Consider the following 13,000-nt stretch of genomic DNA (forward strand, 5'->3'; position numbering starts at 1 on the left):
TAATTTCTGGTCAGCTTCCAGCACGTCACTTCCGGTAGAACGTCATGTGTGAGTTTTCAAGTGCTCCTCGGGGCTTTGCTGTGTACTCCTGTGTCCGTGGGAAACATATGCTCCCGGTCGGGGCAGTGGGGCAGACTCTCAAAATCTGGGACGGTTGGGAGGTATGAATGCTCCTCATCATACACCTTGTACACGCACAGCTCTGCACACCTCATACACACACGGTTCCGCTTTGTATGCCTCGTACACACACGGCTCCGCTCCATACACCTCTCACACACACAGCTCCACTCAGTACACACGTGGCTCCACTCTGTAAACCTCGTACACAAGCGGCTCTGATCCATACACCTTGAACACACTTGGCCACACTCTGTACACCGTATACACACATGGCTCTGCTCTGTAAACATGCGGCTTTGCTCCATACACCTCGTACACTCGCGGCTCCGCTCTGCTCCGTAAACACACGGCTCAGCTCCGTACACTTTGTACACATGCGGCTCCGCTCCGTACACACACGCGGCTTCGCTCCATACACCTCATACACACACGCAGCTTCGCTCGGTACACCTCGTACACACACACGGCTTCGCTCCGTACACATCTCCGCTCCGTACACCTCGTACACATGTGGCTCTGCTCCGTAACCTCGTACACGCGTGGCTTCGCTCTGTACACCTCGCACACACGTGGCTCCGCTCTGTACACCTCGTACACGTGCGGATCCGCTCCGTACACTTCGTACATATGCGGCTCCGCACCGTACACCTTGCACACGTGCGGCTCTGCTCCGTACACCTTGAACACATGCGGCTCCGCTCCATACATCTCGCACACACATGCAGCTACGTCCACCCTGTAAACCCCTCCTGACCCCACACATACTTCCCTCATCCAGCACGATGACAACCAGCACAGCAGAGTCATGCAGACACCAGGGCTGTGCGCACAGGACCTGTGATGAGGTCACAGGAGAGGAGGAGTCAGGGGTCACATGATCAGGGGCCAAGGACCGAAGCCCTTGATCATGTGACCCCTGACTCCTCCCCTCATGTGACCTCATCACAGGTCCTGTGTGCACAGAGCAGGGATTTATCAGTGAGGGGCTGCAGTGGCTGGTGGGTCTGTCTGGGAGGGCGAGGATGGTGTCGGCACATTGGGGGGCTTGGCGCTATGGTGGCGGATTGTAATGGGGCCATTTACCCTGGTCTGGTGGGCCCCCCCACACCACTGGGCCCTGGGCTACCACCCAGATTTACCACATTATAATCCGCCACTGCTTGGCAAGATTTCTTCGATTAAGATATCCCACCTTCCTAAACTCCTCTAATATTTTGAGAGCTTGCCGGTAAGGGTTCCAATGAGTGAGCTTAAGTCTCTTCAGGCAGCCATGATGAGGTTTGTTTGGAAGGATGGTTGTCACTGGATTTCTAAGCATGTCCTCATCTCCCCTAAGTCTCAGGGAGGATTATCGGTCCCAGACATTACTAAATACTATTGGGCGGCTCACCTTCGTAGAAACCCTTCATGAGTCTCAGTCTGGACGTACAATTAATGGACTGAAATAGAGAAACTATCGCTGGCGCCAATCCATCCAAATTTTTTATTATGGCTGAAAAGGACCGCAATGGTCCCAGAATCTCTTTGGGTCCCATCCAATTCACAAGGGAAGTCTGGCTGGGAAGTCTGGCTCTCATGTATGAAGAAGTTTGGTTTGGCTTCTCCAAACTCACCTACGATTTCTTTTATATTTCAACCCCTGCTGTCAAGCTTTCTAGAACATGCAATGGCCCAACCTTGGTCCTCTGCGGGCCTGTTTAGAATTGCGGACGTGGTGGACGGGGATACGCTTGAGCTTCTTTCATTTGACAAGGTCAAATCTAAACGATTACCCTTCAACATAGATAAAGGCTAAAACCCTGAAAAGCCCTTCTACAGACTGGAGACACACAGAATCCTACGGCAGAGAAAAAGCCCAGGATTGAAGATCCCCCTGCAACAGTGAAATAACAATTCCTACTCGATGCTCCTCATCCCCAGTAAGGACAAAGTTTAGAATACAATTTTCATGCTTCTTTAAATACAAAAACCTGTCCCTACCTCCTGAAAACCTGTCCCTGAGGGCAATTTTGGGTTCAAAATGGACCTGCCTACCTGCAGAGTCCCCCACAGTAAGAGCTGCTGCCGTTGCTGCTGAACTTCAGAACGAAGGTCACTCATATCCAGTGACAACCTCTGCTGCTGCTCTGCCAGCAGAGAAGCGGGATCCATGAACCCGGAAAAAAAAAACACCGGAAAAAAAAGCAAAAAAAAAAAAAACAACTGTCAGGTTTTTTTCTTCTAAAAAAAGTGTACGGCTGGTGTTAATGTCACGCTGGGTAAAGGATAAGTAAGTACACAACAATTAAAAAAGAGAAGGAGGAGTCCAAACACTAGGGAAAAGGGAGTGGAGGCCTTTGGGCAGATCTAAATTCACCCTGTCTGCCCTAAACGTCCCTATATATGCTCCGCACCTATCGCCGAGCAGGAACTTAATTCCTGCTTGACCCTAGCGATTGGCCCTACATAGGGAGGGGACAGGGTACACGCTAGTCAGTCCTTACTAAATCTAAAGACAGAGGGGGTAGACGGATGGGGGGAAGCACTTAGCTTGAGAAGACCACCAAGATGTCACACCAGCAATCCTCCAAGGGTCCTCAGGGAAGACACTAACTTACTGCTAGAACTTCCAACAAGACTGAGGCAAGTATGCACTAATACCCGCACCATGCTGCTGCAATTGAGTGTAATTAAACCTTCAGCACAGGTGTGTTATTAGCAGCAGAAGTTGGTGGTAACTATAGGGTCCTAGAGGGAGAAGGATATCGCTCCATAGCAGAGATGCAAAAATCAAGAAGTACATGAGCTAAACACAAAGACCTTCACACCTGACACACACGTGACAGCAGTATTATAGCTAGCGGAGTGTCATCCCTCATCCTGCGGGGACATGGTGGGGTCTCTATATATCATCCTTGATCTGATTTTAGCTACAGGCCTATTACATAAAATGTATACTTTTCCCACTACTTTCTATTTGTCTTGGAGGTTTACATAAGCACTACACACTTGTAATATTAAAAGCCCCATGTGATATGATCTTACTGTACATGCTATATATTATTGTGGTAATATGCACTAATATTCTATTTATAATCATGTAATAAACTTATACTTTACATACATTACACGTTTGGACGTATTGCGCCATTTTCTCTCTGCATTGCTCTAATTGGGAGGGTTCACCTTTTTTCCTGCAATGTGCCTTTCCATGTTGCTATAGTCATCTGGTGCAGCCATTTTTTATTATGGTATCTGTTTTGGTCTTCATTTTTCTAGTAGTTATATTCTTGTACATAGGGGCAGTATTATAGTAGTAATATTCTTGTCTTGTACATAGGGGCAGTATTATAGTAGTTATATTCTTTTTCTTAGGGGGCAGTATTATAGCAGTTATAATCTTGTACATAGGGAGCAGTATTATAGTAGTTATATTCTTGTACATAATGGCAGTATTATAGTAGTTATATTCTTGTACATAGGGAGCAGTATTATAGTAGTTATAATCTCGTACATAGGGGGCAGTATTATAGTAGTTATATTCTTGTATATAGGGGGCAGTATTATAGTAACTATATTCTTGTACATAGGAGCAGTATTATAGTAGTTATATTCTTGTATATAGGGACAGTATTATAGTAGTTATATTCCTGTATATAGGGGCAGTATTATAGTAGCTATATTCTTGTACATAGGGGCAGTATTATAGTAGTTATATTCTTGTACACAGGGGCAGTATTATAGTAGTTATATTCTTGTACATAGGAGCAGTATTATAGTAGTTATATTCTTATATACAGGGGCAGTATTATAGTAGTTACATTCTTGTATATAGGGGCAGTATTATAGTAGTTATATTCTTGTACATTGGAGCAGTATTATAGTAGTTATATTCTTGTACATAGGAGCAATATTATAGTAGTAATATTCTTGTACATAGGGGCAGTATTATAGTAGTTATATTCTTGTACATAGGATCAGTATTATAGTAGTAATATTCTTGTACATAGGAGCAGTATTATAGTAGTTACATTCTTGTATATAGGGGCAGTATTATAGTAGTTATATTCTTGTACATAGGGGCAGTATTATAGTAGTTATATTCTTGTACATAGGAGCAGTATTATAGTAGTTATATTCTTGCACATAGGAGCAATATTATAGTAGTAATATTCTTGTACATAGGAGCAGTATTATAGTAGTTATATTCCTGTACATAGGGGGCAGTATTATAGTAGTTATATTCTTGTACATAGGGGCAGTATTATAGTAGATATGTTCTTGTACATAGGGGGCAGTATTATAGTAGTCACATTCTTGTACATAGGGAACAATATTATAGTAGTTATATTCTTGTACATAGGAGCAGTATTATAGTAGTTATATTCTTCTACATAGGGGGCAGTATTATAGTAGTCACATTCTTGTACATGGGGAACAATATTATAGTAGTTATATTCTTGAACCAATATCCTTGTTCTTACCAGCCCTCTGTTCTGCTGGACCCCAGTACACTGAATCCGACCAGCACAATATCACGAGATTTGCAGAACTCCAGTAATTTGCTCTGATTGAGGAATATGTGACATTCTACCTGTGCAGAGATATAATGGTTCATTACAGTATATATCAGTGAAGATAATATGCAATAATTTAAAGAACATTTCACTTTAAACAACATGTTGATGGTAGCATATCACAACGTCGCTCCTTTTTTTTCACAAATAGCGCCACAGCTGTCTATGGGTTATATCTGGTATTACAGCTCCATTAACGTGAAAGGAGCTGTACTGCAATACCACACACAACCTGTAGGGGAGAGTGCCTGTAGGGTTTTTTAAAATTACAAGTTTTTCTAATTCTTTAGGATATTTATTTGTAATTGATCCTTGATGAGCAGTGATATGTACCTGGTTGCACACTGGTTTGTACTTGAGTCCTGGCATGTTGAGAATCAGCTCCAGTTGCCGACGGTTAAAATTGGAGACTCCAATGGATCGGACGAGGCCGGCGTCTCTGCACGCTTCCATAGCCTAGAGGTTATGGTAAGTTAATTAGAGAGATGCTCCATCCGAAAATGGGAATCTTACCCCGTATGGAGGAGGATGTTACAAATCTGCAGCACAGGACTGGGGAAGAAGGGGGAAAACTGACCCTGCACTATGACTTGGCTGATACCCTACGATGGAGTGGGCGACCCATTCCTTGCGAATAGACTCACCAACAATCCTAGGTTAATCTTAAGCGAAGACCTATAGATAGGGGGAAGGGAGTCCCTGAGAGATCTACGGACTGGGTACAAAAACGTGTCACCTCCTAATAGAAAACAAAAAGAGAAGACTGCAGAAACAAGCTGAAAACAGAAACTAAGACTAGCAGAACCAGAGGTCTCAGCACTGAACTAATTAAAACACAGAAGGCAAAGCAAAGCTCCAAGCCAGAACTTAAGCGGATTAACACTGTTGTCCAGCAAGGACTGGGAGACAGGTGCAGGTTAATAATCAAATCAAATCAATCAAATCAAATTTATTATCGCCAAGTACATATTACATATATACAAGGAATTCTTTGTGGCAAAGAGGCAACATAATATATAACAACAGATACAACAAGTAACATCTAACAAGACAGATACAGTATATAGTCTACACATGACGATTTAATTGTTGAACAGAGAGTGGATAGAAGCTGTTCATATGGCGGTTGGTGCTGCATTTGGGGACTCTGAAGCGACGTCCTGAAGGGAGTAGTTGGAATGAGGAGTGTCCCGGGTGAGAGGGATCGGATGAAATTTTCAATGCGTGGGATCGAATACTCTTATCATAAAGATCCTGGATTTTAGGCAGGGGGGAACCTATAATTCTCTCTGCTGTTCTGAAAGTCCTTTGTAAGCGGAGTTTGTCATGCGCAGTGGCTCCCCCATACCAGACTATCAGAGAGGAACAAATCACAGATCTGATGACAGCATTAAAGAATAAGATCAGCAGATTCTTAGACAAACCATATCTTTTCAGCTGACGCAGGAAGAACATCCTCTGTTGTGCTTTTCTTATAACAGCATCCACGTTTTTCCCCCATTTAAGATCATGAGAGATGATAACACCAAGGAATTTGGTCTCTGTGACCCTAAGAACCACTTCATCATGGATGTAATAAAGAGTGATACAATCACCTGACCAAAGACAAACCAAGCGCCAGAGGAAAAAGACCAGCAGCCAGAACACTACAAGAAAACGGTGGATAGTCACAAACTAAACAGATTCTAACAGTACCTCTCCTTGAACAAGGATCTCCCGGATCCTCTATGCCGGGCCTTATTTGGAAATCTCCTGTGAAAAGCCTTAATTAATCTTGAGGCTGAGGCGCCCACAGCTTTCACCCAGGAAATGTCCTCAGGACCAAAACCCTTCCAGGACACGAGATACTGTAACCCTCCTCTATGCCACATGGAATCAAGAATGCATGAAATCTCAAACTCACAGTCCTCATCAGTTGGAGGAGCAGACGGCATAACCACCTTATACATGAAAACCTGAATTAATTTTCCAGGACGAAGGAATGTCCAACCTGACCGCTGCCGAGTTGACAATCTGAACCACTTTGAAGGATCCTACAAACTTAGGCCCCAACGTTTTAGAAGGGATATTTAAACACAGATTCCTAGAGGACAACAACACCATGTCCCCAACAACAATCCTCGCCTCGCTTCTTCGTTGGACAAAATATTAGACTTCCTATTAGCCTGATTCAGATTATGGCGTACACTGGTCCAAACCCTTTCCAAATTTCCAGAAAAACTCTCCTCCTCAGGCACCGCCACCCCAATCCTAGAAAAAGGACTGAAAGATGGATGCTTCCCAGTACAACAAAAAAAGGAGAACACCCAGCCGAAGAAGACGTATGATTATTGAGCGCAAATTCAGCTAATGGTAGATATTCCGACCACATCTCCTGATTGTCTGCTACAAAACATCTCAAAAACTGCTCAACGTCCTGGTTCTTCCTCTCGGTCTGTCCATTGGACTCTGGATGATAACCCGACGAAAATGACAAATGAACCTTAAGTCTGTCACAAAAGGCATGACAAAATCAAGCAGCAAACTGTGGTCCCCTATCGGAGACAATGTCCGTGGGAACACCATGGAGTCTGACAATCTCTTTCACAAATGCCCTGGCAAGTGTCTTAGCGCAGGGTAATTTATTGAACGGGACCAGATGACATCTTACTAAACCGGTCCACTACAACCCAGATGACAGAAAAACCCTCAGAGACCGGCAGGTTGGTGATGACAGAAAAACCCTCAGAGACCGGCAGGTTGGTGATAAAATCCATTTCAAGGTGCGTCCATGGGGAATTAGGAACCTATAATGGGCACAGCAACCCTGCCGCTGGAGCATGAGAAGCCTTAGACCTAGCGCACACGGTACACTGATGCACCCATTTGACGATTTCTCATAGCCACCCCGGCCACCAGAAACTCCGTCCAATCGACTTTCTAGTCTCGGCAATCCCTCTATGACCGACCAAATGAGACTCATGACATTCCGTAAACAAAGCTCTCCTCATGGCTTTAGGCACAAATAATTTCCCATACGGAGTGTTGGTTGGTGCCGCATCCTGGGCTTTAAGAATGCTATTTTCTAACTCAGAACGTAAAGCTGCCACCACCATCCCTTTCTGCAGAATAGATTCCTCCTTTTCAGTATTAACCGCTGGGGAGAAACTTTGAGACAAAGCATCAGCTTTAACATTCTTTGTCCCAGGGATATAGATCACAGAGAAATGGGACCGGGCAAAACACAATGCCCACCTAGCTTGATGGGCATTCAAACGTTTAGCAGCATCCAGATAGATCAGATTCTTATGATCAGTAAAGACTTGTACAGGATGTCTAGCGCCTTCCAAAAAATGTCGCCAATGCTCAAACGCAAGCTTAATAGCCAGCAATTCTCTGTTCCCATTGTAGTTGAGCTCCGCCTCCGAAAATTTCTTAGAAAAGAACGCACAGGGATGTACCCCATCCTCTCCCTCCTGTGACAGAACAGCTGCCACTCCTACTGATGAGGCATCCACCTCTACCAGAAAGGGATCAAAACAGGAGCAGAGCTAAACTTCTCCTTGAGATGCTCAAAGGCCTTCACAGCCTCAGGGGACCATTGGACAGTATTGGCACCCTTGTTAGTCAGATCAGTTAGGGGTTTGGCGATAACAGAAAAATTCTTGATGAATTTTCTATAATAATTAGCAAACCCCAAGAATCTCTGAATCTACTTCAAGCATTCAGGATTAGGCCACTCCAATACCACCTGAACCTTCACCAGGTCCATCTCAAACCCATCACTGGAAACAAAGTACCCAAAAAAAATGATTTTCTGTACCGCAAACTTGCATTTCTCCCGTTTAGCAAAAAGTGAGTTTTCTCTCACAATCTGCAGAACCTTGCATACTTTCTGCCAATGCGACTCCAGATTGGGCAAGTGGATCAAAATATCATCCAAATAAACAATAACACTCCTACCGATCAACGGCCTCAGAATGTTGTTAATGAAATTTTGAAAGAACGCCGGGGCATTTGTAAGGCCGAAAGGCATTGCCAGACACTCAAAATGACCTTCCGGGGTATTAAAGGCTGTCTTCTATTCATCGCCTTCTTTTACCCACAGAAAATTATATGCCCCACGGAGAACAATCTTAGACAACCACTTGGCTCCAACTCATTGATTAAACAAAACCGGAATTAGCAGCAAGGGGTAAGGATTGAGCAAACTGATCTTATTAAACTCTCTGAAATCCAGGCACGGCCTAAGACCCCCATCTTTTTTCTTGACAAAAAAGAATCCCACGGCCACAGGGGACTTAGACGGTCTTATATGACCTGCAGCAAGACTAGTCTGCAGGTATTCCTTTAAGGCCTCCCTCTTGGGAATCGTCAGATGAAATAAATGACTCTTAGGGAGAGTAGCAGCTGGGACGAACTCAATCGTAATCTCTATGAGGCGGTAGAGTTTGTGACTCCACTTCTGAAAATACTTTCCAGTATTCCTGAATGGTTTCAGATAGCTCACTCTTTACAACAGCAGCAATGTGTACATCACAACATTTCCCATAACACCCCTGACCCCAGGATCTTATCGTACTTGACGACCAGTCCAGTACAGGATTCTTCATCTTTAACCAGGGTAATCCAAAGACAACTTAAAAAAGCAATTTATCAAGTACAAACAAATCTAAAGATTCCTGTTGTTCCATATTCACAGTGAATGGAAACCCGGTGACCTTTCGAGAAACGCACCCATGCTCTAGAGGAGTGTTATCAATCGCCACTACAGGAAAAGAAGTTTCAGGGCACTTCCTTCAGAGGATCTTCTTGAAGCAAGAAGGTTATAAAGCCAAATAACTGAGTATCTCTGATGTTAAATCAGATGATATTTTATTGGCTAAGTAAAATGCAAAACTTTTTAAAAAACAATAAAAACATTAGAACATTTTTTGCTATTAAAAAAAACAACGCGTTTCGGCCATGTAGGCCTTCATCAGGTATATAAAAAATTATTTTGTTGTAAAATGGGGTATAAATAGCTTACAACAAAATTATTTTTTATACACCTGATGAAGGCCTACACGGCCGAAACGCGTTTTTTTTTTTTATAGCAAAAAATGTTTTAATGTTTTTATTGTTTTTTAAAAAATTTTGCATTTTACTTAGCCAATAAAATATCATCTGATTTAACATCAGAGATACTCAGTTATTTGGCTTTATAACCTTCTTGCTTCAAATTGGGTTAAAGATCCTCTGAAGGAAGCGCCCTGAAAACTTCTTTATTCGCGATATGACGTGGAGGAAAATTTCTTTCTGGGAAAGGAAAATTATCTCCATGCTATTACAGACGGGCAGCATACCGGTGGAAGGATCACCCTTGTTTGCAAACTTTTTCCAATGTTGTGCCTTCATGCACAACTACACAAGGTGAGCAAGTTTTAAGTTGTATTTTTCTCACCAAGCTGAACTGACTCATCCACTACGCTTAGAGAGCGCTCTCCCTCTGTTTTCCCCTCTTCCTTTCTTTCCCAGGACCTTATTCACACACTACAGGAAAAGGGGATGATAAAGGTACAGAATCAATCTTATACTTGTCCAGAAATTGTTGATCAATCAAATTAAGTGCAGAACCACAGTCCACCATCACTTGAAAGTCAATAGAATGACCACGACAGGTAGAACTACCAGAAAAAGAAACTCCTGCGGACAGTGAAAATGCAATACGAACGGGAGGATTACTCTGATTGACCTTTTTTTTCCTACTTTCCTGAGTTATGCGTCCTTCACATTGCTTAATAAAATGGCCAGTCTTACCACAATAAAGGCATATCCCCTAGAAAACCTTCTCTCCCTATCCTGGGAATGAGAGGACATCGCCCCAAGTTGCATCGGTTCCCCACAGTCAACGGGGATCTCCTGAGAGACTGGATCCAGCACATTTGAAACCTTCTCCTCATTCTGTCTATCTCTCAATCTTCTATCCACCCGGATAGCTAACTGCATGGCAGCCTCAAGTGTAGCAGGTGCAGGATATGCAATGAGTAAATCTTTAACCCTGTCATTCAAACTTGCTAAAAACTGACTCTTGAGTGCTGGATCATTCCAGCTGACTTCTGAAGACCATCATCTGAACTGGGTACAATATCTCTCAGCGTCGTCAGAACCCTGCTTCAGGAGTCTGAGTTTTGCCTCGGCTGTAATGACCCGATCAGGGTCATCATATAATACCCCATAGCAGAAAAAAACGCTTCTACTGACATCAAACAAGGGTCATCCGGACGCAATGAAAATGCCCAAACTTGCGGCTCACCTCGCAATAATGACATAATAATCCCCTCACGCAGTAATTCAGCCCCTGAAGACCTGGGTCTAAGCTGAATATAAAGCAAACATGCATTTTTAAACGAAAAAAATTCCCTCCGTTTACCAGAAAAACATTCGGGAAAAGCCAATAGGTTCCTCAGGGCAGATTCCAGGGCAATTGCTCACGTGCTGTTGGAAGCTGGCAACTTCCAACGTTAACCTTTGCAGGCATTGAGCAAAATCCTGAACACTGTTCATATTGCAAAAATCCGGGAGGTTTTTATTTATATATATGTATACTTTCTCGGGCTGGACAAACTGTTACGGATCTGCAGCACAGGACTGGGGAAGAAGGGGGAAAACTGACCCTGCACTGCGACTAGGCTGATACCCTACGATGGAGTGGGTGACCCATTCCTTGCAAATAGACCCACCAACGATCCTAGGTTAATCTCCATCGAAGACCTATAGATCGGGGGAAGGGGGTCCCTGAAGGATCTAAGGACTGGGTACAAAAACGGGTAACCTCCTAATAGAAAACAAAGAGAAGGCTGCAGAAACAAATTGAAAAAAGAAACTAAGACCAGCAGAACCAGAGGTCCCAGCACTGCACAAATTACACACACAGAAGGCAAAGCAAAGCTCCAAGCCAGAACTCAAGCGGATTAACACTGTTGTCCTGCAAGGACTGGGAGACAGGTGCAGATTAATAGAGTGATACAATCACCTGACCAAAGACAAACCCAGCACCAGAGGAAAAAGACCAGCAGCCAGAACACTTACAAGAAAATGGCAGATAGTCACAAACTAAACAGATTCTAACAGAAGGGAAGTTATTCTGCCCGGAGTCACCCATAATCTTACATATAATTTACCTTCCATGTTTCTCGGATATCTGTGTTATGAAAAATAAATTTTCCATTTTCGTCTGTGGGATAGAGATTATCTCCGGGCTGAAGGGGAAAAAAAGAATTCACATATAATGCCTTCTGCTCGGCATTGATTGGAAGCCACGATCGATCCCACACACATATCCACCAACCTTAAACTCCACGGGAGTGTGGATAAGGAAGAGATCCATGTAATCCAGCTGCAGATCCTTCAGAGATTTCTCCAGCCCGAGTCGGACCCTCTCGGGAGTGTGGTTATTGCCCCAAAGCTACAAAATATATTAAAAACCTGTAACAGTTCGTCATCGCCACCTAGTGGTCATGTTAAAGTGAAAAGAATATTTTGATTGGTCACCTTCCCAGTGTAAAATATGTCTTCTCTCTTCACAGTCCCATCTGCAATCTTTGATCTAATGGCTTGGCCGACCTCGACCTCATTCTCATATAAATCAGCGCAGTCGATGTGACGGTATCCGACTTCAATGGCCACCTTGGTGCACTCATGGGCCTGTTCATTGGTGTACCTAGCCTAATAAGATGAAATTTTTATAAATCTCAATATTTCCCTATGGGGTAAATGACGCACGAAGTGATGGCACAGTGTCCTAAATAGGGAAACATTACGGTGGTGAGAGACCGGCAGTAATGCCGCTTTGCTTTGGATTCAGGGGTGCAGGCACTACTTTATGTCTGATGCACTCACCGAGTCTGCCCCAGTTCCAAATCCGATCACTGGCATTTTATTCCCATCGTTCAGCACCATGTAGGAGTCCGGATTCAGAGCCATGGTTTAATGTGTCCCAGTGTCTCGCAGTGCACAAGGTGCTGCCTGTATTTTGTCTAGTCCTTCCCCTACCGTACAGCCCGTCCCATAGGTTAGTGAAGGCGGCCTCCTATTCGACAGGGATTCTGCAGCGTCATTGCTTAGTAGTTGCATAAACATATGTGATGGGAAAAATGAAAAGTGAAGTCACGGGGAAACTGCAGAAGGCTGTGTATTCCTGATTGTTTCATAAGAAGTAAACAGAAAAAAAAACATAAAGCAAAAAAGAATCTGCCCTTAAAGTGGAAAAGTTTCCTTCTGATCCTACAAAAGCATCAAACTCAAACAACATGATCCAGAGTGTCAATCACCAACCAGGATCACAAGTGTCAATTACAAAG

General features: G+C 43.6%; 1 protein-coding gene across 1 annotated transcript in view; it reads right to left on the bottom strand.

Annotated features, from left to right (window-relative positions):
- LOC141083297 (aldo-keto reductase family 1 member C1-like) overlaps nt 1–12,768 on the bottom strand; it is a 31,088-nt gene extending 18,320 nt beyond the window's left edge. Inside the window, exons 1-6 of the mRNA XM_073567478.1 lie at nt 12,540–12,768; nt 12,192–12,365; nt 11,989–12,105; nt 11,822–11,899; nt 5,013–5,135; nt 4,587–4,696 (exon numbers count right to left, since the gene is read on the bottom strand). Coding sequence (XP_073423579.1) covers nt 4,587–4,696; nt 5,013–5,135; nt 11,822–11,899; nt 11,989–12,105; nt 12,192–12,365; nt 12,540–12,623 — 686 coding nt within the window. The 5' untranslated portion in view covers nt 12,624–12,768. The remainder of the gene's footprint in view (nt 1–4,586; nt 4,697–5,012; nt 5,136–11,821; nt 11,900–11,988; nt 12,106–12,191; nt 12,366–12,539) is intronic.
- Between the last annotated feature and the right edge of the window lie 232 nt (nt 12,769–13,000).

The sequence above is a fragment of the Dendrobates tinctorius genome, unplaced genomic scaffold (assembly GCF_039654945.1).
Source record: "Dendrobates tinctorius isolate UK_male_01 unplaced genomic scaffold, ASM3965494v1 ptg000020l, whole genome shotgun sequence".
NCBI classification, from domain to species: domain Eukaryota; kingdom Metazoa; phylum Chordata; class Amphibia; order Anura; family Dendrobatidae; genus Dendrobates; species Dendrobates tinctorius.